Raw genomic sequence first — 26685 nt, 5'->3', positions numbered from 1 at the left:
TAAAAACATTTTTCGTCACCATTTAAAAGATGTTGAAATTTTAAGAATGTTCCTGCTTTTCAAATGGATGTTTATGATGTTTTAATAAATGCACCATACAATGGGAAAAATCTTCACATTCAAAGAAATGTTTGTGATAATTTTTTTAAAGAAACTTCACACATTTGAGAAAAATCATGACATTTTCTAGAATTGTTTTTATGCAATGTAAAGAAAATGTTCGCATAACTTAAAAAAAAATCATACCATTAAGAAAAATGAGCAGTTGGAATTTGTAAAATATTTACCATGTTTCTAAAAAAAAATGCTCGGGCCTATATTTGAAAAAAATTCCGTCATGCATTTAAAAAAGGTTAATGTGTGTTAAAAATGTTCACCATGTATCTTAAAAAAAATATAGTGTGCATTACAAAGTGGAAATGTATTTGCAAAAAATGGCACTCCCTCTGTAAATTAATATAAAAACATTTAGTGTTCTAAATACTTTATATTAGTTTACAAGGGAGTACAACTGTATAAGGGTACTGAGTTGGGAACGAGTTGCATGTCCAGTGTGGACAAGCAACTATATCAGGCATGAGTTGGATGTTTGACTTGACATGTAACTGAGTCGGCTGAATTTACATGTTGAGGTTGGACGTGGAACTAAATAGGGGTTGGAGCAAGTTGACTACGAATTTAGATGTGAGATAGTTATTTCTCATGTAGATTTGAAATAGCAAATGTATTCAAAATATTTCAAAACTTGTCTCACAAAAAGGTTTCATCATCAAACCATGCAAACGTGTTGCGACGATCCGTATGTTGAAATCAATCAACTGATTTGCTACCTTGTGTCAAGAAAAAAAAAACTATTTTCCTACCTGCATTTTTCCAGTTGCCATGCATGAAGCGCTGAAAGGCCCACAAGCATCCTGGGATCCCCTGAATCCCTGGTCGGCTCTGGTTTCGACGGACCTTCGCAAAGCTCACATGAGAGACACACATGGCCGGGCCCCATCCCACCCCGCCGCACAAAACGAAACGACAGAACACGAGCCATCCATTCCGGCGCACGCTAGAATCGGACGGCCAGCACGCGCGCGACGCCGGTGGAAACCCTACCGTTGGCACAGTCTCCGCCGCCGCGCGTCAGCACGTCACAAGTACTCTACTACCATCTGTGTCCGGGCCGGGCCCGCGCTTCCTTGACCCCGAAGCCCGCCCGTCAATCAATCATCGGGGCACGCTCCTCCCCTCTCCCCGACCTCGCCTCCTCTCCGGCCGGCGTCGCTTTCCACGCCCTTTTGTTCAAACCGAGAAAACCCCGTCCATCTCTGCCTGCCTTCCCGAAACTCGGAAAATAAAACAACGCGGACACGGAGGGAGCGAGGAAGCAGCAAAGCAAGCCGCGGTCGCACGCACGCCGCCCCGCCAGTTCAAACCCACCACCCCCCTCGTCTTCCCCAGCTGTGCCACGCGCTTTCCAATCGCCTCATCTATCTGCTGCCTCGCCCCGCCCTCCCTCGCTCCCCCCAAATCGCCTCCTCCCTTGCCGATCCAGCCATGGTCGGCTCGATTGCCGCCCAGGCCGTGGTCATCGGGGCCATCCTGCTGCTCGCGGGGCTCGCGGCCGCCCAGCAGACGCCGAGGGCTCCCGCGGCGGCGGTGGCGCCCGCGCCCGACCCCGGCTGCAACGGCATCCAGCTCACCTACATCCTCCAGAGCCGCGAGAAGATCCGCCCCTTCGTCAGCGACAGGAACAAGCAGCCTTACTCCTTCAAGGCCAACGCCTCCGTGCTCAACGGCGGCACCCGCCCGCTCCGCTCCTGGGCGATGCTCGTCACCTTCGGCCACGACGAGATCCTCGTCGGCGTCGGCGGCGCCGTGCTCACCGGCGGGGCAGAGCTGCCCTACAACACCACCGAAGCCGCCGGCAACGCCACCTCTTTCTCCGGTTACCCGCAGACGGACCTGCTCACGCCAATTGCCACCGCCGGGGACATGACGCAGATCCAGGCCTCGGTCGGATTGGTCGGCACGCTCTTCGCCGGCCCTCTCGGCCTCGTGCCGGATCCGCTGCCCACCGCCTTGTCGCTCGACGACCCGGACTACAAGTGCCCGGCGGCGACCAATGTCACCGCCACCATGTTCACCACCTGCTGCCTCCTCACACCCGAGGCCGAGGCCAACGTCACGGTCATCGACGCCAACTCCACAGACCCCACCAAGAGCTTCCTCCCGCGCGGCACCGGCGACCTCGTCATCACCTACGACGTCGTCCAGGCATACCCCACCAGCTACCTGGCGCTCGTCACGCTCGAGAACAACGCCAAGCTCGGCCGCCTCGACAACTGGCGGCTGTCGTGGGAGTGGCGGCGCGGCGAGTTCATTTACTCGATGAAGGGCGCACACCCCTTGGCGGTGGACGTCAGTAACTGCATCTATGGCGCACCAGGCCAGTACTATCAGAGCCTGGATTTCTCCCAGGTGCTCAACTGCCAGAAGAAGCCCGTCATCCTTGACCTGCCGCTGTCCCGGTACAATGACACCCAGATGGGGAAGATCGAGCATTGCTGCAGGAATGGCACCATCCTGCCCAAGTCCATGGACGCGGCTCAGTCAAAATCGGCCTTCCAAATGCAGGTGTTCAAGATGCCACCGGATACCAACCGGACCATGCTCTTCCCACCGGCCAATTTCAAGATCTCTGGCGGCTCGTCGCTGAACCCAGACTATGCCTGTGGCCAGCCAGTGCCTGTCAGCCCCACCGGGTTCCCTGATCCCAGCGGGCTCGACTCTACAACGCTGGCGGTTGCGACATGGCAGGTGGTGTGCAACATTACCACGGCCAAGGGGGCCAAGCCCAAGTGCTGTGTCACCTTCTCGGCTCACTACAACGACTCAGTCATTCCCTGCAACACGTGTGCATGCGGTTGCCCCTCGAACCGCCGGGGTCCTACCTGCAGCACGACTGCCCCATCCATGCTCTTGCCACCGGAGGCGCTGCTTGTCCCGTTCGACAACCGTACACAGAAGGCGCAGGCATGGGCTCAATTGAAGCACTACAATGTGCCTAGGCCAATGCCTTGCGGTGATTTCTGTGGTGTGAGCATCAATTGGCATGTCTCATCAGACTTCAACAAGGGCTGGAGTGCTCGGGTGACATTGTTCAATTGGGGCGATGTCGACATGGCCAACTGGTTCGCTGCCATGGTCATGGACAAGGCGTATGATGGATTTGAGAAGGCATACTCTTTCAATGCAACAGCAGAGGGCAATAACACAATCTTTATGCAGGGCCTTGAGGGGCTCAATTACCTTGTGAAGCAGACCAACATGAGTGGGTCGGATTACCTCGTGCCGGGAAAGCAGCAATCAGTGCTCTCATTCACCAAGAAGCCTACTCCTGATATTGATGTTGTCGCCGGAGATGGGTTCCCAACAAAGGTCTTCTTCAATGGCGACGAATGTGCCATGCCGCAGAGGTTTCCGATCAAGAGTGATGGATTCAGGACCCATCTAAGCAGTGCCCTTGCTTTGGTCTTGCTCATGGCTGCTTCGGCCTTGCTGTTGCTTCAGCAATAATCTTGTTGCTGTTGCTCCGATTCTTTGATTCCTTCAGGTGGTTCCATCAACGCCATTTGTAAGAAACCTTTTTTGTTTCTGGTGATCTACTACTAGAAGATCTTTTGTAGCTGCTATGTAGCAGAATCAAGCAGCAATCATAAGATGAACCGCAAGAGAGATGCCAGGGAGCTGTTGTTGCAGGCTCGCAACATAGACATAGGTTCCCTTTGAGATGATGATATTTAGTTATTTACTGCATGTTTGCACCAATGTTGGTGCAATTGTAGGAACTTTCTTATGTTTAGCTTGTGTCATATACAGAATATACCATGTTAAATTTGTTCACTTGTCTACTCTCACACTCTGGCTGTTCATCAGACCATGTCTCATTTCTGATTCTGAAGCTGTCCTCCTAGGCTTTGTGCATACAGTGGAACTAGTTAATTCTCTGCACAGGAGTTTCAGACGTACGTTAGAACAAATACTGTCCATGATATATAAGATTAATGTTGTTTGCAACTTGCAAGCCGTGTGAAGACACATTGGATGCTCCTCAGATCCACAGTAGTAAGTACAGTATTAAACACGAACTATACGGATGTTGACGTGCTCGTTCCATTCAAATTCGAAAGATCTTTGGCGGTTAAGTGTACGTTGGGGTAGCAGGGGGTCCACTTCAGTACCACCAGGTTTCAAACCGTTTGCAACCTGCAACGTTCATGTCTCTAGCCGAGGCGAGCTTTGGCTTTCTTTTTTAAAAGCCACTCGCGCTTGCTCTTTTAGTTGGATTGGAGAAAAACATCACATCCTGCTACAGCACTACTACCTGCAGCATTACTTCTTTTTTGATAATATGTATAAGTCAGCAGTAATTACGACTACGTGGAATATCTCTACTTTCTCCTTCGGACTTGTTCAAGACGTCCATTTCGCAGCTTGAGGTAACATAACTGGCACGCACAACCGTTGGCTTGTTTAAGCGGGATGAAGACTTTGCTCGTCTGAGGTTGGTTCTTGCGTGGAACAGCAAACGCCGTGTTTTAGGTAGGCAGCGTTCTTCCAGGGAAAACTGATGATGACATGGTCTGATAGCTGAAATGTTCAGATCCGTGTCTCAGGACAGCGTCTCCACACGGCACCACGTTTATAGTTATTATTATATCCATCAGCTTTTTAATTAAAATACAGACATCGTTCAGGGCCAAGAGTGAAGGAAACATGAAACAGTATTGCTTTGCCTACAGCAGGAAATAGCTGGCGGCTTGAAAAAAAAGGGTTATGGGGCGTCTGAAAACTGGAAGCGCAACACGTAAGGCGATGAAAGTATAAACATCGTCTTCAGGTGTAGGGATTCCAGCACTAACATGCTAAGCAAGCAGTGATTTGTGATTAAATAATATGCACGTTGTGCCTTGATTCATGCCGAGCATGATCTTGCCGATCCTTTGCTATTATTGCTGCATGCTGCTGAACATCATTCATTTGACTTTCATACAATACTGCGACTGCCATATGCCTACATACTAGTGCATGCCCAGACGTGAACCAAACATTAGCTGTACCTCACAATATGCGGCGGATAAGTGGTGGAAGATTACGTTTTGCAATCGATTTGCGCTTCATTTGACTATTTTTGAAACAAGCTAATGATTACGTGCCGCCATTGTTCTTCAGAAATCAGAGGTGTCAACGAAACGGAGAGACCCCCGCGTCGCCCCCGCTAGGGCGACTCGGGCGGCGTCCAAACCCTAGTCGCCGGAGGTGCGCGCCCCCTCCTCCACTCCCTCCGTCGCCGTCGGGGGACGTCGTGGGGCAACGCACAGAGGCCGACGGTGGTGGCGGAGGCATCCCTCTCTCCCACGTTTTCAGGGGTGGTGTGGGACCCCTGCACGTGCGGAGGCATGGCCGATCTGCGGAGCGACGGCGATGGCTGCATCTACGGCGACGGTAGTCGTCCCTGCCTCGGGCAACGCTGGCTGCAGGCACGTCGGCTGGCCGGACATGGGCAGCGGCGTGCGGCGGCTGACCTGGTTCGGGTGGCGGCGATGGGCTATGCTGCGGTGGCGCGTCATCCGACTTTAGATCAGCGGCAGCGTCGAGGGCCTGGTGGATTGCTCGGCGACATCCGATCAGATCTATTCTGGCTGGTGCAGCCGGCAGTGGCGGTCATCTCCTCCGTCGAAGGTGGTCGGCCTGAGGCTGGGTGGTTGGATCTCGCGATCCGTCATCCAATCCCGGCTACGAGTCGGGAAGACATACTTGCCGGTGAAAACCAAGCCGATGGCAGACGATGGCGGCGTTCTGCGTCATTACCTTGATGAAGGCATCGTCGTGTAACTAATGTTGACCCACTCGTGATGCTCAGGGGGAAACCCTAAGATCTGATCATCAGATCGGACGATGGCGGCACTACGGTGTCGTGCCTCTCTTGGGAGCATCATTTCTGGAGCAGCGCTGGATGACAGAGGAAGGCGGTGGAGCGGCTTCGTCTTGATTGGAGCTTCAGTGGAGATGTCAAGTCATGCCTGTGTTGGGTAACGTAACATAAATTCAAAAAAATTCCTACGCATATTCAGATCTTTCTATGGAGAGACCAACAACGAGAGAGGGGTGAGTGCATCTTCATACCTTTGAAGATCGCTAAGCGGAAGCGTTACTAGAACGCGGTTGATGGAGTCGTACTCGCGGCGATTCAGATCGCGGTGCGATTCCGATCTAGTGCCGAACTACGGCACCTCCGCGTTCAACACACGTGCAGCCCGGTGACGTCTCCCGCACCTTGATCCAACAAGGAGGAGGGAGAGGTTGGAGAAGATCTCTAGCAGCACGACGGCGTGGTGTCGATGGAGAGACGAGGTCTCCCAGCAGGGCTTCGCCAAGCACCGGCAGAGAGGAGGAGAAAGAAGGGCAGGGCTGCGTCGAGGGAGAGGGAAAAGTTTTTCTCCAAAAGGCCAAAAGTGCCCACTATATATAGGGGGAGGGAGGGGCTGCGCCCCCTTGAGGGTTTCCCTCTCCTGGAAGGGGCGGCAACCCTAGATGGGGGGAGGTGCGGCGGCCAAGGGGGGGAGGAGGGGCGGCGCACCCTTCTGGTGGGCCTTAGGCCCACCTGCGCTAGGGTTCGCCCCCTCTCCCTTCTTCCTGCGCCATGGGCTGAGTGGGGGGGGGGGGGCGCACCAACCCACCTAGGGGCTGGTTCCCTCCCGCACTTGGCCCATCTAGCCTCCCGGGGTCGTTGCCCCCTTCCGGTGGACCCCCAGGGGCCACCTTCGGTGGTCCCGGTACGTTACCGGTGACGCCCGAAACACTTCCGGTGTCCGAAACCATCCGTCCTATATATCAATCTTTACCTCCGGACCATTCCAGAGCTCCTCATGACGTCTGGGATCTCATCACGGACTCCGAACAACTTTCAATAACCTCGTATAACAATTCCCTATAACCCTAGCGTCATCGAACCTTAAGTGTGTAGACCCTACGGGTTCGGGAGACAGGTAGACATGACCGAGACACCTCTCCGGCCAATAACCATCAGCGGGGTCTGGATACCCATGGTGGCTCCCACTTGCTCCACGGTGATCTCATCGGATGAACCACGATGTCAAGGATTCAATCAATCCCCTATACAATTTCCTTTGTCTGTCGGTATAGAACTTGCGAGAGATTCGATCGTCGGTATACCTATACCTTGTTCAATCTCGTTACCGTAAGTCTCTTTACTCGTTCCGTAGCACGTCATCGTGTGACTAACTCCTTAGTCACATTGAGCTCATGATGATGTTCTACCGAGTGGGCCCAGAGATACCTCTCCGTCACACGGAGTGACAAATCCCGATCTCGATTCGTACCAACCCAACAGACACTTTCAGAGGTACCCGTAGTGCACCTTTATAGTCACCCAGTTACGTTGTGACGTTTGATACACCCAAAGCACTCCTACGGTATCCGGGAGTTGCACAATCTCACGGTCGAAGGAAAAGATACTTGACATTGGAAAAGCTTTAGCATACGAACAATATGATCTAGTGCTACGCTTAGGATTGGGTCTTGTCCATCACATCATTCTCCCAATGATGTGATCCCGTTATCAATGACATCTAATGCCCATGACCAGGAAACCATGATCATCTATTGACTAACGAGCTAGCCAACTAGAGGCTTGCTAGGGACACATTGTGATCTATTTATTCACACATGTATTACCCTTTCCTGTTAATACAATTATAGCATGAACAATAGACGATTATCATGAACAAGGAAATATGATAATAACCATTTTATTATTGCCTCTAGGGCATATTTCCAACAGTCTCCCACTTGCACTAGAGTCAATAATCTAGTTACATTGTGATGTATTGAACACCCATAGCATTATGATGTTGATCATGTTTTGCTCGTGGAAGAGGTTTAGTCAACGGGTCTGCAACATTCAGATCTGTGTGTACTTTACAAATCTCTATCACTCCACTCTGGACATGGTCCTGGATGGAGTTGTAGCGGCGTTTGATGTGCTTCGTCTTCCGGTGAAATCTGGGCTCCTTGGCTATGGCAATGGCCCCAGTGTTATCACACAAGAGTGTCATTTGACCCAACGCGCTTGGAGCCACTCCAAGGTCGGTGATGAGCTCCTTCATCCAAATTCCTTCATGAGCCGCTTCTGAAGCAGCTATGTACTCCGCTTCACATGTAGATGCTGCCACGACTTCTTGCTTGCTGCTGCACCAGCTCACTGCCCCACCATTCAAAATATATACGTATCCGGTCTGTGACTTAGAGTCATCCGGATCTGTGTTGAAGCTAGCGTCGACGTAACCATTTACGACGAGCTCTTTGTCACCTCCATAAACGAGAAACATTTCCTTAGTCCTTTTCAGGTACTTAAGGATATTCTTGACCGCTGTCCAGTGTTCCATACCGGGATCACTTTGGTACCTCCCTACCAAACTTATGGCAAGGTTTATATTAGGTCTGGTACATAGCGTGGCATACATAAGAGAGCCTACGGCTGAAGCGTAGGGGACAGAACTCATCTTCTCTCTATCTGCTCTGTGGTCGGCGACTGAGCCTTACTCAATCTCATACCTTGCAAAACTGGCAAGAACCCTTTCTTTGAGTTTTCCATATTGAACTTCTTCAGTATCTTGTCAAGGTATGTACTTTGCGAAAGACCTATGAGGCGTCTCGATCTATATCTATAGATCTTGATGCCTAATATGTATGCAGCTTCTCCAAGGTCCTTCATTGAAAAACTCTTGTTCAAATAGGCCTTTATGCTCTCCAACATCTCTATATTATTCCCCATCAATAATATGTCATCCACATACAGTATGAGGAAAGCTACAGAGCTCCCACTCACTTTCTTGTACATACATGCTTCTCCGTAAACCTGTATGAATCCAAACATTTTAATCACCTCATTAAAGCGAATGTTCCAACTCCGAGATGCTTGCACCAGCCCATAGATGGAGCGCTGGAGCTTGCACACTTTGTTAGCACCCTTAGGGTTGACAAACTCTTCCTTAAGGTTCCCGTTAAGGAACGCTGTTTTGATGTCCATTTGCCAAATTTCATAATCATAAAAGGCGGCAATTGCTAACATGATTCAGACTGATTTCAGCTTCGCTATGGGAGAGAAAGTCTCTTCATAGTCAATTCCTTAAATTTGTCGAAAACCCTTTGTGACAAGTCAAGCTTTATAAACGGTTACATTACCCTTTGCATCAGTCTTCTTCTTGAAGATCCATTTATTTTCTATGGCTCGCCGGTCATCGGGCAAGTCCACCAAAGTCCATACTTTGTTCTCATACATGGATCCTATCTCAGATTTCATAGCTTCAAGCCATTTGATGGAATCCGGGCCCGTCATCGCTTCTTCATAGTTCGAAGGTTCACCGTTGTCTAACAACATGATTTTCATCACAGGGTTGCCGTACCACTCTGGTGCGGAGCGTGCCCTTGTGGACCTTCGTGGTTCAGTAGTAACTTGATCCGAAGCTTCATGATCATTATCATTAACTTCCTCTTCTGTTGGTGCAGGCGCCACAGGAACAATTTCCCGCGCTGCGCTACTTTCCTGTTCAAGAGGGGGTAATTACCTCATCAAGTTCTACCTTCCTCCCACTTACTTCTTTCGAGAGAAACTCTTTCTCTAGAAAGGATCCATTCTTGGCAACAAAGGTTTTACCTTCGGATCTAAGATAGAAGGTATACCCAATAGTTTCCTTAGGGTATCCTATGAATACGCATTTCTCCGCTTTGGGTTCGTGCTTTTCTAGTTGAAGTTTCTTCACATAAGCATCGCAGCCCCAAACTTTAAGAAACGACAAATTATGTTTCTTGCCAAACCATAGTTCATACGCTGTCGTCTCAACGGATTTAGACGGTGCCCTATTTAAAGTGAATGCTGCAGTTTCTAATGCGTATCCCCAAAATGATAGCTGTAAGTCGGTAAGAGACATCACAGATCGTACCATATCTAATAAAGTGCGATTACGACGTTCAGACACTCTGTTGCGTTGCGGTGTGCCAGGCAGCGTCAGTTGTGAAACGATTCCACATATCCTTAGGTGTGTGCCAAACTCGTGACTCAAATATTCTCCTCCACGATCAGATCGTAAACACTTAATTTTTCTGTCACGTTGATTCTCGACCTCACTCTGAAATTCCTTGAACTTTTCAAATGTCTCAGATTTGTGCTTCATCAAGTAGATATACCCATACCTACTCAAATCATCGGTGAGAGTGAGAACATAACGATAGCCACCGCGAGCTTCAACGTTCATTGGACCACACACATCAGTATGTATTATTTCCAATAAGTCGGTTGCTCTCTCCATTATTCGTGAGAATGGAGTCTTAGTCATCTTGCCATGAAGCACGGTTCGCATGTGTCAAATGATTCAAAGTCAAGAGACTCTAATAGTCCATCAGTATGGAGCTTCTTCATGCGCTTAACGCCGATATGACCAAGGCGGCAGTGCCACAAGTATGTGGGACTATCATTATCAACTTTACATCTTTTGGTACTCACACTATGAATATGCGTAACATCACGATCGAGATTCATCAAGAATAAACCAGTCACCAGCGGAGCATGACCATAAAACATATCACTCATATAAATAGAACAACCATTATTCTCTGACTTAAATGAGTAGCCGTCTCGCATTAAGCAAGACCCTGATACAATTTTCATGCTTAAAGCTGGTACTATATAACAATTATTAAGGTTTAAAACTAATCCCGACGGTAGATGTAGAGGTAGCGTGCCGACGGCGATCACATCGACCTTGGAGCCATTCCCGATGCGTATCGTCACCTCGTCCTTGGCCAGTCTCCGCTTATTCCACAGTTCCTGCTTTGAGTTGCAAATGTGAGCAACAACAGCGGTATCAAATACCCAGGAGCTACTACGAGCGCTGGTAAGGTACACATCAATAACATGTATATCACATATACCTTTAACATTGCCGGCCTTCTTGTCCGCTAAGTATTTGGGGCAGTTCCGCTTCCAGTGACCCTTTCCCTTGCAATAGAAGCACTCAGTCTCAGGCTTGGGTCCTTTCTTTTTATTCTTCGCGGTATCTGGCTTACCAGCGCGGCAACGGCTTTGCCATCTTTCTTGAAGTTCTTCTTACCCTTGCCCTTGTTGAAACTAGTGGTCTTGTTGACCATCAACACTTGATGCTCTTTCTTGATTTCTACTTCTGCAGACTTGAGCATCGAGTACAACTCGGGAATGGTCTTCTCCATCCCTTGCATGTTGTAGTTCAGCACAAAACCTTTGTAGCTTGGTGGGAGAGACTGGAGGATTCTGTCAATTATAGCATCATTCGGAAGTTCGACTCCAAGTGAAGTGAGACGACCGTGTAACCCAGACATTTTGAGTATGTGCTCAGTGACAGAATTGTTCTCCTCCATCTTACAGCTAAAGAACTTGTCGGAGACTTCATATCTCTCAACACGGGCATGATCTTGAAAAACTAGCTTCAGCTCTTGGAACATCTCATATGCACCGTGTTGCTCAAAACGCCTTTGGAGCCCCATTTCTAAACTGTATAACATGCCACACCTAACCAGAGAGTAGTCATCACTCCGCGTTTGCCAGACGTTCATAATGTCCTGGGCTGCTGCGGGAGCGGGAGGGTCACCTAGCGGCGCATCAAGGACATAAGACTTTTTAGCTGCTTCAAGGATGAGCTTCAAGTTGCGAACCCAGTCCGCATAGTTGCTACCATCATCTTTCAGCTTGTTTTTCTCTAGGAATGCGTTGAAATTGAGGTTGACGTTGGCCATCTACAATATTTATAAAGACAACTTTTAGACTAAGTTCATGACAATTAAGTTCATTTAATGAAATTAAGTATGAACTCCCACTTAAATCGACATCCCTCTAGTCATCTAAGTGATACATGATCCATGTTGACTAACCCGTGTCCGATCATCACGTGAGACGGACTAGTCACCATGGTGAGCAACTTCATGCTGATCGTATTCAACCATACGACTCATGTTCGACCTTTCAGTCTCTTGTATTCGAGGTCATGTCTGTACATGCTAAGCTCATCGAGTCAACCTAGGTGTTTTGCGGGTGTAAATATGGCTTACACCCGTTGTATGCGAATGTTAGAATCTATCACACCCGATCATCACGTGGTGCTTCGAGACAACGATCCTTCGCAAAGGTGCACACTTAGGGGAATACGTTCTCGAAATTTTAAGAGGGATCATCTTATTATGCTACCGTCGTTCTAAGCAATACGATGAAAAACATGATAAACATCACAATGCAATCATATAGTGACATGATATGGCCATTATCATCTTTGCTCTTTTGATCGCCATCTTCAGGCATCGCATGATCATCATCGTCACCGGTGTGACCCCATGATCTCCGGCATCATGATCTCCATCAACTTGTCTCCGTGAAGTCGTCACGCCAACTACTACTATCACTACTACTATAGCTAACCGTTAGCAACGAAGTAAAAGTAGTAAGCACATGGCGTTGCATCTCATACAATAAATTAAGACAACTCTTATGGCTCCTGCCGGTTGTCATACTCATCGACATGCAAGTCGTGAAACCTATTACAATAACATGGTCATCTCATACATCATACATGCAACATCACAACTTTGGCCATATCACATCACATGTCAAACCCTGCAAAAACAAGTTAGACGCCCTCTAATTGCTGTTGCAAGTTTTACGTGGCTGATTTGGGTTTCTAGCAAGAACGCCTTCTTACCTACGTGACCGCCACAAAGATGATATGCCAAAGCTATTTACCCTTCATAAGGACCCTTTTCATCAAATCCAATCCGACTAGAGTAGGAGAGACAGACACCCGCCAGCCACCTTTATGCACGGTGTGCATGTTTGTCGGTGGAACCGGTCTCACGTAAGCGTATGTGTAATGTTGGTCCGGGCCGCTTCATCCCACAATACCGCCGGAAAAGAATAAGACTAGTAGCGGCAAGCAATTGACAAATCATCGCCCACAACCTTTTGTGTTCTACTCGTGCATAGAATCTACGCATAGAAAACCTGGCTCGGATGCCACTGTTGGGTAACGTAGCATAAATTCAAAAAATTTCCTACGCATATTCAGATCTTCCTATGGAGAGGCTAGCAACGAGAGAGGGGTGAGTGCATCTTCATACCTTTGAAGATCTCTAAGTGGAAGCGTTACTAGAACGCGATTGATGGAGTCCTACTCGCGGCGATTCAGATCGCGGTGTGATTCCGATCTAGTGCCGAACTACTGCACCTCCGCGTTCAACACACGTGCAGCCCGGTGACGTCTACCGCACCTTGATCCAGCAAGGAGGAGGGAAAGGTTGGGGAAGATCTCCAGCAGCACGACGGCGTGGTGTCGATGGAGAGACGAGGTTTCCCAGCAGGGCTTCGCCAAGCACCGACAGAGAGGAGGAGAAAGAAGGGCAGGGCTGCGCCGAGGGAGAGGGAAAACTTTTTCTCCAAAAGGCCAAAAGTGCCCACTATATATAGGGGGAAGGAGGAGCTGTGCCCCCTTGAGGGTTTCCCTCTCGTGGGAGGGGCGGCAGCCCTAGATGGGGGGAGGTGCGGCGGCCAAGAGGGGGAGGAGGGATGGCGCACCCTTCTCGTGGGCCTTAGGCCCACCTGCGCTAGGCTTCCCCCCTCTCCCTTCATCCTGCGCCATGGGCTGAGTGGGGGGGGGGGGCACCAGCCCACCAAGGGGCTGGTTCCCTCCCTCACTTGGCCCATCTAGCCTCCCGTGGTCGTTGCCCCCTTCCGCTGGACCCCCGGGGCCACCTCCGGTGGTCCCGGTATGTTACCCGTGACGCCCGAAACACTTCTGGTGTCCGAAACCATCCGTCCTATATATCAATATTTACCTCCGGACCATTCCGGAGCTCCTCGTGACATCCGAGATCTCATCCGGGACTCCGAACAACTTTTGATAACCTCGTATAACAATTCCCTATAACCCTAGCGTCATCGAACCTTAAGTGTGTAGACCCTACGGGTTCGGGAGACAGGTAGACATGACCGAGACACCTCTCCGGCCAATAACCATCAGCAGGGTCTGGATACCCATGGTGGCTCCCACTTTCTCCACGATGATCTCATCGGATGAACCACGATGTCAAGTATTCAATCAATCCCGTATACAATTCCCTTTGTCTATCGGTATATAACTTGCCCGAGATTCGATCGTCGGTATACCTATACCTTGTTCAATCTCGTTACCGGTAAGTCTCTTTACTCGTTCTGTAGCACGTCATCGTGTGACTAACTCCTTAGTCGCATTGAGCTCGTGATGATGTTCTACCGAGTGGGCCCAGAGATACCTCTCCGTCACACGGAGTGACAAATCCCGATCTCGATTCATACGAACCCAACAGACACTTTCAGAGGTACCCGTAGTGCACCTTTATAGTCACCCAGTTACGTTGTGACGTTTGATACACCGAAAGCACTCCTGCGGTATCCGGGAGTTGCACAATCTCACAGTCGAAGCGAAAGATACTTGACTTTGGAAAAGCTTTAGCATACGAACAATACGATCTAGTGCTACACTTAGGATTGGGTCTTGTCCATCACATCATTCTCCCGATGATGTGATCCCGTTATCAATGACATCTAATGCCCATGACCAGGAAACCATGATCATCTATTGACTAACGAGCTAGCCAACTAGAGGCTTGCTAGGGACACATTGTGATCTATTTATTCACACATGTATTACAGTTTCCTGTTAATACAATTATAGCATGAACAATAGACGATTATCATGAACAAGGAAATATGATAATAACCATTTTATTATTGCCTCTAGGGCATATTTCCAACAGCCTGGCCGACAGGTGCTACGCCGTGGCATGCATGCTCGGGAGGTGCTACGCAAGATAGATCTTCTCGAGCCTTCATGTCAGGATGGACGAGCGCAGGACGGTAGCGCCGTTGGGCGCCGTGGTGGCATCGACGGATGGACGGACTGGAAAGGGTGATACGAATCTCTCTGCTGAAGATGTGACATTGGTTCGATTATGATGGCGGCTTCTAAAACGGGTGCAAGTGGTATACGATTTAGGTTTGCTGTACTGTTTGTTGTTCCGATACGTTATAGGGATGGATCGGTGGTGACAACGGTTTTTGATATGGAGAGTGAGAGCACTCAACATTATCATGTTTGTAGGTGTAAGTGGTGGCTTCGGGTGGCTTGATGTATGATCTTGTCAGACCTTTCTGAAATAATTAATAAAAATGGTTGTATGCATCGGCTGATGCAAAGGCCGGGGGTTGAACCTCCTTTTCTAAAATAAAAAAAATTGTTCTTAAAAAATGTCGAGGAGCGTTTCAAAAAAAAATCCAGGAAGGAAAATGATCTCTTATTTTTTTCCAACCGGGCTCACACCCCTTTCCATTAATCACCTAACGGAAATACATCATCCGAGTCTTTATAAAGTGAACCAATCACCATGTACCGTGGCCTTCTTGTAGGATGGCTCTCCTCTCCCCTTCCCCCTCCTCCTCCCGTTGTCCTCTCCCCCGTCACACCTGCTGTCCTCGCGGTGGCGACCAGCTCCTCCCCTACCACATCTTCGGCCTGCTCCTCCCCTGCCACATCTTTGGCTTCGCCGTCTCCCCCTCCTCCCCCCTTTCCCCTTTGCCGGACTTGGGTGGCTCCGGCAGTGGCGTGTGTGCTGGTTGCTGAGCCCTCCCCCTCGGCTGGTTGGTAGCCGTTTCTGGGCTTTGGAGATTGCTGATGATGCCTCCGAGTCGGACGACGACCTTCCTTAGTGTGCAACGAGTCCAACGGGGCCTGCGAGGGCGCCGCCCTGCGGCCGCAAGTTCGCGCCAGGGGGGCGGGGCCGGGTGGTTGCCGCCCCGCCGACGGATCCGGGCTGGTGCAGGGTTTCTAGACGGCGCTGCAAATCCGGTAAGTTTCCGCTTCTCCGGCCCGCGACATGCTGGGTGCCCCTCCTACTGCATCTCTGGTGATGCCGGTGCCGATATGCTCCCTTTCCCCGTCCTCTATTTCTCGAAGCGTCTCCGTCCCTCCTCGTCTCCGCTGGCGGCGCCGCCGTTGGCGGAGCGGCCCGCGTTGCGGCTAGCGGCGGCGGATGGGGGGCGCGACCTAACCCTAACCCTAACCGCTCCATCCTTGTCTCGTTTGGATCGTGATGCTTCTCGGGCCCAGGTGGCAAGTGGGCCGTGCTCGGGTGGGTGGCCCACTTTACGTCACCTTTCTTCTCTCGCGATCTTCCCTTCACTCCCTCGGGTGGGCCCGAGGCTTGTTGGGCATGCGCCGCCCCTCCCCAAGACTTGTCCGACCCTTCTGGCCTGCCAGGCCGCGGATGGAACCGCCTCCTTGGGATATATTTGGGTCCGCAAAGGCTCTCTTCCCCCACTTCTAGGGTTTCCTTCCTCCGTCGCTGACGTGCGCAGGCGGCGCTTCCCCATCAGGATCTTCCGAAGAACTTGTCGTCCACCTCCCCTCTCCCTCTCTCTTCTGGAGGTTCTCGCCATGGATAAGTCCAGGGGATCCTCTAGTGAGACAATCTCCGGTAGCAAGTGCCGTTGGGAAGACTCTTTGGATGTGGGGGCGGATCTGGAGTATGAAGCTTCGCCCCGCTCTCAGCTGCAGGACGAGCGCGCGGGTCGTGAGCAGGCGGTTCGCGACCGCGAGGCGTGCGCTGCGGGTCCCTAGTGGCTGCAGCGCAACGAGCGGGCGCGGTCGCTCAGCAGCTCCAGCTCTGTGGCGGCGGGCTCGGCCTGTGTCGCGGAACCGGTGGTGGATCCGTGGGAGCCGGCGACTGCGGGGGGAAGGCGAGGTGCATTACATCCCTCCCTCGGCCTCCGCCGCTACCTCGCGGACATGCTCCTTCTTCTTGCGCTTTGGCTCGTGGCTCGGGCTTTGGGACTGGACCGCGTCCTCCCCCTCCTCACAACAACTTCCAGGGCCCCCTCCTCAGCAATTCAAACAATGTCGCCTCCCATCTTCTACCTCTGGATCTGCTACCCCTGGGAACGGGGACGGGATTCTTTCTCCGCCACCTCCTCTTCCCTCCCGCCCCCAAACCCTCCCCCATCACCCAGTCCTCCCTGACGTGCTTCGTGTGCCATCAGCTTGGCCACTTTCAGTCTAGATTACTCAACCCTCCCTTCTGCCTCATCTGCAAATCTGAGGGTCATCTCACTTTGGATTGTCGCAACCGCATCAAGGCCCCTTCCTCTATGCATTTTGGTATGTGGCTTCCGTGTTGCTCCTTCTTCGCCCTGGATGGCGTTGCTCCACGCGTCCCCACTGCTCCAGCTCTCTCTAATGCGGCTATCATCTCGGTCCAGGATCAAAAGATTACTCCTCAGGTTCTGCTGGAGGGTTTGTGGGTTTGGGATGTGGATGGGTGGGACTGACAGGTGAACCAATTGTCTTACTTCGAGTTTGCGGTGGTGTTTCCGTGCTCTGAGAGTCTAAGGATGATCTCTTCTTGCACTAGCTTCACCCTGTTAGGGCATATTTATGCCTAAGTAATTTTGATGATTGATGACAGTACCTTAATGGACTAATCGTGTGCATTGAGCATTTCAGATAATACATGACAAAGGCACAAGACGATTCGACACCCTCCGTGGAATAGAAGCACAGTGTCTTCTAAGATTCTCTTTGATGGTTTTTGAGTCGTAGGAACATCGTACTATTAAGAGGGGATCCGTATTGGGAAGGTTTTGGGTGGAATCAATCTTGCACGCACACACTTTTCTCCATCCCCTTTCCCCTACAACTTTGGAGCTTTTCCCACCTCTGGTATTTTCCTCTTGCAAAAAGGTAGTACCGCTAGCGCTGGCGGTAGCGCTGGCGGTAGTACCGCTGGCCCAGCGGTAGTACCACCCCTGGTCAGCGGTAGTACCGCTCCAGGACTTTAGCACCGTCATCCTTGCGGCTGTACTACATCGGACTTTTCGCGAAGACTTTCTTGGCGGTGGTTGGCACGGTAGTATCTTTGCGTTACCATGGGCTCAACGGTAGTACCGCTGGGCTCGTGCTGTGAGTGGCAAAACGGTTGGATTCCCCCCACTATATAAAGGGTTCTTCTTGCTCAAGAACCCTACCTTTGACCCTCCCAAGCTCCATTCTTGCTCCCTAAGCTCAAAAGTATCCGATCTCTCTCCCTAGACAATCAAACTTGTTGATTTCCTAGGGATTGGTTGAGAAGGCCTAGATCTACACTTCCACCAAGAGAAAATTGATTCCCCCCCACTAATCCCTTGCGGATCTTGTTACTCTTGGGTGTTTGAGCACCCTAGACGGTTGAGGTCACCTCGAAGCCACATTCCATTGTGGTGAAGCTCCGTGGTCTTGTTGGGAGCCTCCAAGTTTTGTGTGGAGTTTGCCCCAACCTTGTTTGTAAAGGTTCAGTCGCCTTCTTCAAGAGCACCTATAGTGGAATCACGACACCTTGCATTGTGTAAGGGCGTGAGGAGAATACAGTGGCTCTAGTGGCTTATTGGGGAGCACTGTGCCTCCACACCGCTCCAACGGAGACATACTTTCTGTCAAAGGGAAGGAACTTCGGTAACAAATCCCCGTCTTCATTGGTTCCACTTGCGGTTATCTCTAATCTTTACATTGTGTATGTTTTTGTTGTAGACTATTTCTTACTCGCCTTAGTGATTATAGTTGGTAGCATCATATAGGTTCATCACCTAGTTTTCATTTTAGAGAACCTTTATGTTGCTAACCCTAACTTGTTAAGAATTATTAAAAAGTGGTCGTTGCCTATTCACCCCCTCTAGTCAACCATATCGATCCTTTCAATTGGTATGAGAGCGACGTCTCTTTATTAAGGGTTTCACCACCCAAAGAGTATGGATGATGATGAGGGATTACCCCATGGGCAACCCGAGGCCATGGGCTTGACTTCGGTCACAAGGGACGACTTGAATGCGGCTATGGCCCACCTCAAGATGTCCTTGACGAACGAAGTCAAGACCATGCTTAAAGAGTTAATTGAGGGAATTAAAAGTTCTCCCGAACCGAAGTTGGTGGTTAAACCCGCCAACACTGATTCGGAGGCCAATTCCTATGGGGAAGCGACTAAAGGTATCCGACTTTCTTCGCCTCTCGAAAATAATGGGTCTGGAACCTATGTCTCAGTTCCACCTCCCATGGTCTATGGAGGACCAGTTCCTACACTGCGCCTTAACCCTGTTGGTCCTCCTCCTAAGTTTGTTAAGGGTGATTTTGCTAACTGGGTGTTTTCTATTAAGTCTCATTTGAATCACAGCTCAACAAATTTATGGAGAATCATCGAGCAAGGCTACTATCCTCATGACCCAATCAACCTCACTCCAAGAGAAGAAGCGGACAATCAATATAATCATTCCACATTGTTTATTGTCCCGTCCACAGTACCTCCTGAAGATCTTTCTCACTTGCGCCCCTTCACTCTGGCTAAGGACTGTTGGGAGCACATTATGGTGCTGTACAAGGGAAGCTCAAGCATTCAACGGTCCAACTACGAAGTGGTGCTTGATAAGGCCAATGAGTTTGTGATGAAGGAAGATGAGGACCCTCGTGATCTCTATCGAAGGGTGACTGCTATTGCTGTTGCTCTCAAGGATCATGGGAGCAAGGATGTGGATGACACATGGATCAAGCGCAAGTTTCTCAAGGCCATCATGCCATTCAACAAAGCCATGTCATCAGTCATTCACCAACGATCAGATTTCCACTCCTTGTCTTCTAATGAGGTGTTGGATGAATTCATTGCTATGTCAATCATGAACGAGACCACTGACAATGCACTTGCTCACGTTCAGTCAAAGACAGCTTCATCCAACCTTGCTTTAAAGGCAAAGGCTGCTTCTGAAGAATAAGAAGAGGATGAGGAAGAGGAGAGCTTCCCTGAAGACACTAAGTATGCTTATCCCGAGCACATGGCTCGTGCGTCCAGGAAATTCTGGTGCAACAAGAGGAACTCAAGACCCAAATTCTCCAAGAACAACTCAAGAGGGTTCAAATCCAAGCAACGTGTGAGGACATTCTAAAACTGCGGTAATGTGAGTCACTTCATGGAAGAATGTCCCTATGATAAGAGGGAAGACAACAGGGGCAAGCTCATTCGCAAAGACAAAACCAAGTCATTCCCAAACAAGAACAACTTTGTCAAGAAACCCCACCCAAAGGGTATGGTGGCACTTGAAGAGTACCCCTCTGATGATGATAACGATGACGATATGGTGGCAACTGCGACTGTCGCCATTGCCACCCCTTCTCCCAAGAATGTGTCTCTATTCAACGCCCCCAATGATAACCACATCGCCAAGTGCCTCATGGCCAAAGGTATCGATCAGGTAACACCCAACATTAAGACCAACATCACTATTGCTCCTTCATTGTTGAATTGTGTTGATGATAGTGATGTTGTGGAACTTAATGAGCATGATCTTGACAAATTTCTGTGTACGATCAAAGGAGAACCCAAGAAGCACTTTGTTGATCTTTTGGAACAACTGGGTGAGGCTAATGACCTCATCGAGTCTCATGAGGAGACCATCTCCGAGCTGCAAGGACATAGTCGTGACTATGCCGATGAGATTGCTGAATTATCTATTGCACTAGAAAAGGAGCACACTCTTCGTTTGGCTCTTGAGGAGTCATACAATGATGACTGCGCTAAATTGCAAAAGGAACTCGATCATGCTATTGTTCTTACTCGTGTGCTTAAGTCTGAAAAGGCTACACTTGGGGTTGGCCATGACAGACTCAAAGTGGAGTTTGACACACTTGACAAGGCTCACAAGGTCTTGAAAGGTGCTCATTTCTCCCTGAAAGAGTCTCACGATCAACTCCAAGCAAAGCTTACCAAGGAGATCTCTACTTGTCCTCCTTTCGTTATAATTGATAATGCTTGTACAACTAACCCTTGTTGTGAGCATGTACATCTTGTGGAGGAAAATGCCAAGTTGAAGGATCAACTTGAGAAGGGCCTTGTGTCATGCATCCAAGGCGAGAAGAACCTGAACAACCTCTTGAGCAATCAAAAGGGTGTTGTAGGAAAGGAGGGACTTGCACTGACATCCAAGTCAAAAAGAAAAAGGAAGAACAGGAAAAAACGACCCCTACCCTCATGGACATCTTTGTCAAAGAGGGCGAAGGGACTCAGGAGAAAAACGGGAACAAGGTGGAGAATGGTAGCATCAAGAAGGGCAAAACCATTCCTACCAACACAGCCGGCAAACTCAATCCATCCTAAGTTTTATGTCGTGCTGGTGATGGGCATGTTTATGCCACATTTGTTAGTTCTTACTATGAGTCCATTGAATGGGCTATTTGGGTTCCTAAGACCCTTATCTCTAACATTAAAGGACCCATTCAAAAATGGGTACCTAAAACCAAGCCTTGATCTATTCGAGGAGTTTTCTTCCGGTGGGGTGTCATGGTTGCTCGATAGTGGAGCAACAAATGATATGACCGGAAGCAAGGACTTAGTGGTGGATGTGCATCCTTCCCCATCTATGCCCACCCATGTCCAATTCGCCGATGCATCATTGTCAAAGGTATTGGGATTTGGTAAGGTGGTCATCTCTCAAGAGTTATCTATTGAGAAGGTCATGTTTGTTGAGTCCCTTGCTTACAATTTACTTTCGGTTCGTCAACTTGCAATTATGCGCTTTTCCACATTCTTTAATCTTGATACCGTGGTCCTTTTGTGGAGCAAGACTCTTAAAGTAGCCTATGTTGGATATGTCGAAAATGGTCCCTATGTGGTGAACTTTTCAAAGCGACCCACTAAGACTGCGACTTGTCTAATGGCTAAAGTTGATGTGGGCTGGCTTTGGCATCGCCGACTAGCTCATGTCAATATGAGATCTTTGCAAAGTCTCCTCAAAGGGGACCATATTTGTGGACTAACGAATGTGAGTTTTGCCAGAGATCGTGCTTGCAGTGCCTGCATTGAAGGGAAGATTCATGAAACTGCTCATCGTCCAATGACTCTCATTTACACTAAGAGGCTGTTGGAGCTCCTTCATATGGATCTCTTCGGTCCTCCATCATTTGATAGCCTTGGAGGCAGAAAGTACTGCTTGGTGATTGTTGATGACTACTCAAGATACACCTGGGTATATTTCTTCAAGAGGAAGAGTGAGACTCAACAAACTGTCATCAACTTTGCTAATGAAGCTCAACATCAACATGAAGCAAAGATTTTAATGATTAGAAGTGACAACGGCACCGAGTTCAAGAACTACACCTTGGATGAGTTTCTAGGTGATGAGGGAATAAAACATCAATATTCAGCACCATACACCCCTCAACAAAATGGTGTGGCAGAAAGGAAGAACCGGGCGTTGATGGACGCGGCAAGAACAATGATGGAGGAATTCAAATCTCCATATAACTTTTGGGCCGAAGCAATCAACACAACATGTCATGCATCCAATCGGCTCTATATCCACAAAGGCTTGAACAAGACCCCATATGAGATTCTCACCGGAAACAAACCCAATCTCAAGTACTTCCGGATATTCGGGTGTAAGTGTTTCATTCTCAAGAAAGGTGCACGTTTAGCTAAATTTGATTCTAGAGCTCAAGAGGGCATCTTTGTTGGTTATGCTACAAACTCTCATGCTTACCATGTCCTCAACAAGTCCACCGGGCTCATTGAGGAAACGTGTAACATGGAGTTTGATGAAAATAATGGCTCCCAAGTGGAGCAAAGTAGTCTCTGTGATGTAGGTGATGAAATTCCTCCCCAAGCCATAAGAAGAATGGGGATTGGTCAAATACTCCCCATTGAGGAATCCCTTGTGGCCGAAGGAGAAGGACAATGCTCTACTCAAGTGGAGCCATCATCCTCTCAAGCCCCACACGCTTCCGATGAACAAAGAGAAAACCCTCAACCAGTTGAACAAGTTCAAGGACAAGATCAATTGCTCAAAGATGGTGATGTGCCCCATGATGTCCAAGTGCTTACACAAGGTTCGAATCTGCTCAAGATCAAGATCAAGTGCAACTACAAGATCCAGACCAAATAGAAGCACAAGATCAAGATCAAGAGCAACCACAAGATCAAGGACAAACCAGTGAGCCTGCTCAAGTCAAAAATCAAGTTGACCAGGATGCTATCTCTCAATTCCCTTCTGCAGCACCTAAGAGGGCTACTGGTGCCAAGGGAGGATCAAAATGCAAGGCCAAGCAAAGTAATCAAGTCGATGCTCCCAAGTTATCCAATGTAGAACTCTTGGAGCGTCGCGCAGCCAAGATTGCAAACAAGCTGAGAGTCAAGTCACATCTTATGAAGAATGTGCTTGGTAGTTTGAAAAGGAGAGTATCCACTCTTCAACAAATTTGGAATTATTGTGAGCATCACGCGTTTGTTTCGTATTGTGAACCTCAACAGGTACAAGAAGCGCTCGATGATGAGGATTGGCTTATGGCCATGCATGAAGGACTCAACAACTTCGAGCATAATCATGTCTGGAATTTAGTGCCAAGACCAAAGGAGGAACATAATGTCATCGGGACCAAATGGATCTTCAAAAGCAAGCAAGATGCCAATGGGATTGTGGTTCGAAACAAGGCAAGATTGGTGGCTCAAGGGTACTCCCAAGTCGAGGGTATCGACTATGGTGAAACCTTTGCCCTTGTTGCTCGTCTAGAATCTATTAGCATGCTGCTTGCATTTGCTTCTCATCATAATTTCAAATTACAACAAATGGGTGTGAAAAGTGCTTTTCTTAATGGTCCTTTAAATGAGTTGGTCTATGTCAAACAACCCCCGGGGTTTGAACATCCCAAGCTCCCCAATCATGTGTACAAACTTAATAAGGCACTCTATGGCCTTAAACAAGCCCCACGTGCATGGTATGAGTACCTTACTGAGTTGTTACAAGATCGTGGGTTTGAAATTGGGAAGATAGATCCCACTCTTTTTACCAAGAAGGTCAAAGGGGATTTGTTCATTTGCCAACTATATGTTGATGATATCATTTTTGGTTCCCCTAACGAATCTTTCCATCAAGAATTTGCTGCACTAATGACCGAGAAATTTGAGATGTCTATGATGGGTGAGTTGAAGTTCTTCCTCGGGTTCAAGATTAAACAAGGCTAAGAAGGGACCTTCATCAAACAAGCCAAGTACAGTCAAGACATGCTCAAGAGGTTCGAGCTAGAGGATGTCAAGCCGGTCAAGTTTCCCATATCAACAAGATGCAAGCTTGACAGTGATCCCAATGGTAAAGCAGTGGATCAAAAGGTATATCGCTCCATGATTGGATCCCTTGTTTACCTTTGTGCATCTAGACCGCATATCATGTTGAGTGTAGGGATTTGTGCACGGTTTCAATCTGCACCAAAAGAAAGCCATTATATGGCTGTTAAGCAAATCTTTTGATATTTGGCTCATACCCCAAACTTTGGTCTTTGGTATCCCAAAGGAGCAAACTTCAACCTAGTGGGATATTCTGACTCAGATTGCGCGGGAGACTATGTGGAGAGGAAGTCAACTTCTGGAGGATGTCAATTCCTTGGTCATTCACTGGTAAGTTGGTCTTCAAAGAAGCAGAATTGTGTCTCACTATCTTCCACCGAAGATGAGTATGTGGCAGCTGCAAGTTGTTGTGCACAGTTGCTATGGATGAGGCAAACTTCAAAGGATTACGGTGTCACTTGTGAGAAAGTGCCTCTTCTATGTGACAATCAAAGTGCTATCAAGATTTCCCTCAATCCGGTGCAACATAGCAATACGAAGCACATTGATATTCGCCATCACTTCATTCGTGAACATATCAAGCAAGGTGATATTGAGTTCACTTCATCAACACTGAAGAGCAACTTGCAGATATTTTCACTAAGCCCCTAGATGAAGCAAGGTTCCGAGAGTTAAGGCATGAGCTAAATATCATTGATTCAAGTAATGTGGATTGAAACTAGGCACTTTGCACCTCAATCTGCATTATATCTTGTTCTAGGTGTAGGCATGGACATAGGGGGAGTGTTGTTCTCTCAATGAACTTTCCCCCCCCCCCATTATGCATAAATCGATCAAGTCTTTCACTTTGGCCATTATTAAATGGCACTTGTGCTTCAAAGACGAGCGTTGGTCATGAACCCAAGGATAATTCTTCGCAGTGTCATACCCTTGTCTCAAACATAGGTGGCTTCGGCCACCGCCCCCACCTTTCTCTCGTGTTGAAGAAAGGATACAAAGTGACTAGTTAGTATATTTTGCTGGTGTTATCTTTTTACACTGACTAGTCGTTGCCCACATCATAAGTCCTAAGTCTACTTGTGCTTTCTGGAGCGGTACTACCGCCAGGGGTAGCGGTACTACCGCCAGGACCCCCAATGGTACTACCGCCAGGGGGAGCGGTACTACCGCCAGGACCCCAATGGTACTACCGCTAGGGGTAGCGATACTACTGCCAGGACCCCAGCCTATCGTGGCTTGACTAGGGCTTTTTAGGGCTGTCTCAAGGGGGAGCGGTACTACCGCCAGGATGGCGGTACTACCGCTATGACCCCTAGCGGTACTACCGCCAGGGGGAGCAATACTACCGCCAGGGTAGCGGTAATACTGCTATGACCCAACAGTACTACCGCTATGCTCGTACCCCTTGGACTATATAAAGGGAGGGGGAGTAGTTTTTCTTGCCCCACTTCTTCTTCTTCGTGGCTCTCTCTCCCTCTACACCGAATCCCCCCTGTTTAGATCTCTCTGTGCAGAGCCTCTCCTCTCTTTTCAGTTGGAGGATTTGCTCCCCTCCTCCTTCCTCCGTCAAGTGCCATGGAACCCGGTAAAGCTCCTCTCCTTCTTCTCCTGGTTGGTGTGTTTGTTTGTAGGGTTAGGAGCTTGTTGATTTGGATCCATGGATATGCTTTGTGCTTAGTTTTTGGATGGAACGAGGGAGAAATCTTAGGGGATTTTAGGTCTAATGTTCTTCATTGCAAATATCTTGACATGCCCTAGTTCTGTTTTAGATCTAGTAGCCATTATCATACATCTCACGGATTGGATCTAAACTTGGATCCCATTGACTAGGCTTGTCTCCATCTAGATGATCTAGAGTTCCACATGTTTTCGGGCTATGGTGATTCTTGTGATAAGGTTATTTGTTAGCCGTGGATCCCTTGAAATGATTCTAGTAATTTTAGTTGGTTCCCATCTGTTCAGATCTGATAGTCAACCCCTAGCAGTACCGCACTCAAGAGGCTCCAGAAGGTTCCGCAACTTCCAGTCTGAACCCTAAGAAGAAGTGTTTCAAGAAGGTTGCCACCAAGTCCAAGGGGATCAACGTCCGCACTATGCCTCCTAAGGACTTTGTGGCACTCCGTACCCGTGATGCCTATGGTGATGACAAGGTTCAGCTCAGGAGCGTGGATCATGTTTGGTCGCGAGAACATGCAATGATCTTTCATGACATCATCGTGCCCTTCAAGAAGATCTATGTCCCAGTGCAGTGGATCGACCTCGCTCACCTTCGGCGACATCAAGACTACTTTGGCGAGGCTCTCTCCTTGGTTGACAAGCTTGGCATTACAGATATCATCACCTTCAGAAAGGACTTCGATCCAGATGTTGTGGCCCAGTTTTATGTCAGTGTTCACTTTCAACCTGATGACGAGCGCACCATGACCTGGATGA

The 26685-nt window shown here is 48.9% G+C and overlaps 1 protein-coding gene across 1 annotated transcript; it reads left to right on the top strand.

The window, feature by feature from the left end:
* Nucleotides 1–1271: 1271 nt before the first annotated feature.
* Nucleotides 1272–3894, top strand: LOC123448855 (COBRA-like protein 7). The gene has a single exon (XM_045125883.1). The coding sequence runs from the start codon at nucleotides 1546–1548 to the stop codon at nucleotides 3565–3567; it is 2022 nt and encodes a 673-aa protein (XP_044981818.1). The 5' UTR covers nucleotides 1272–1545; the 3' UTR covers nucleotides 3568–3894.
* Nucleotides 3895–26685: the final 22791 nt, after the last annotated feature.

Source organism: Hordeum vulgare, chromosome 4H (genome assembly GCF_904849725.1).
Source record: "Hordeum vulgare subsp. vulgare chromosome 4H, MorexV3_pseudomolecules_assembly, whole genome shotgun sequence".
Classification (NCBI taxonomy): Eukaryota; Viridiplantae; Streptophyta; class Magnoliopsida; order Poales; family Poaceae; genus Hordeum; species Hordeum vulgare.
Note: the sequence above shows the minus strand (reverse complement) of the source record. Positions and strands in the feature narration are given on the sequence as shown.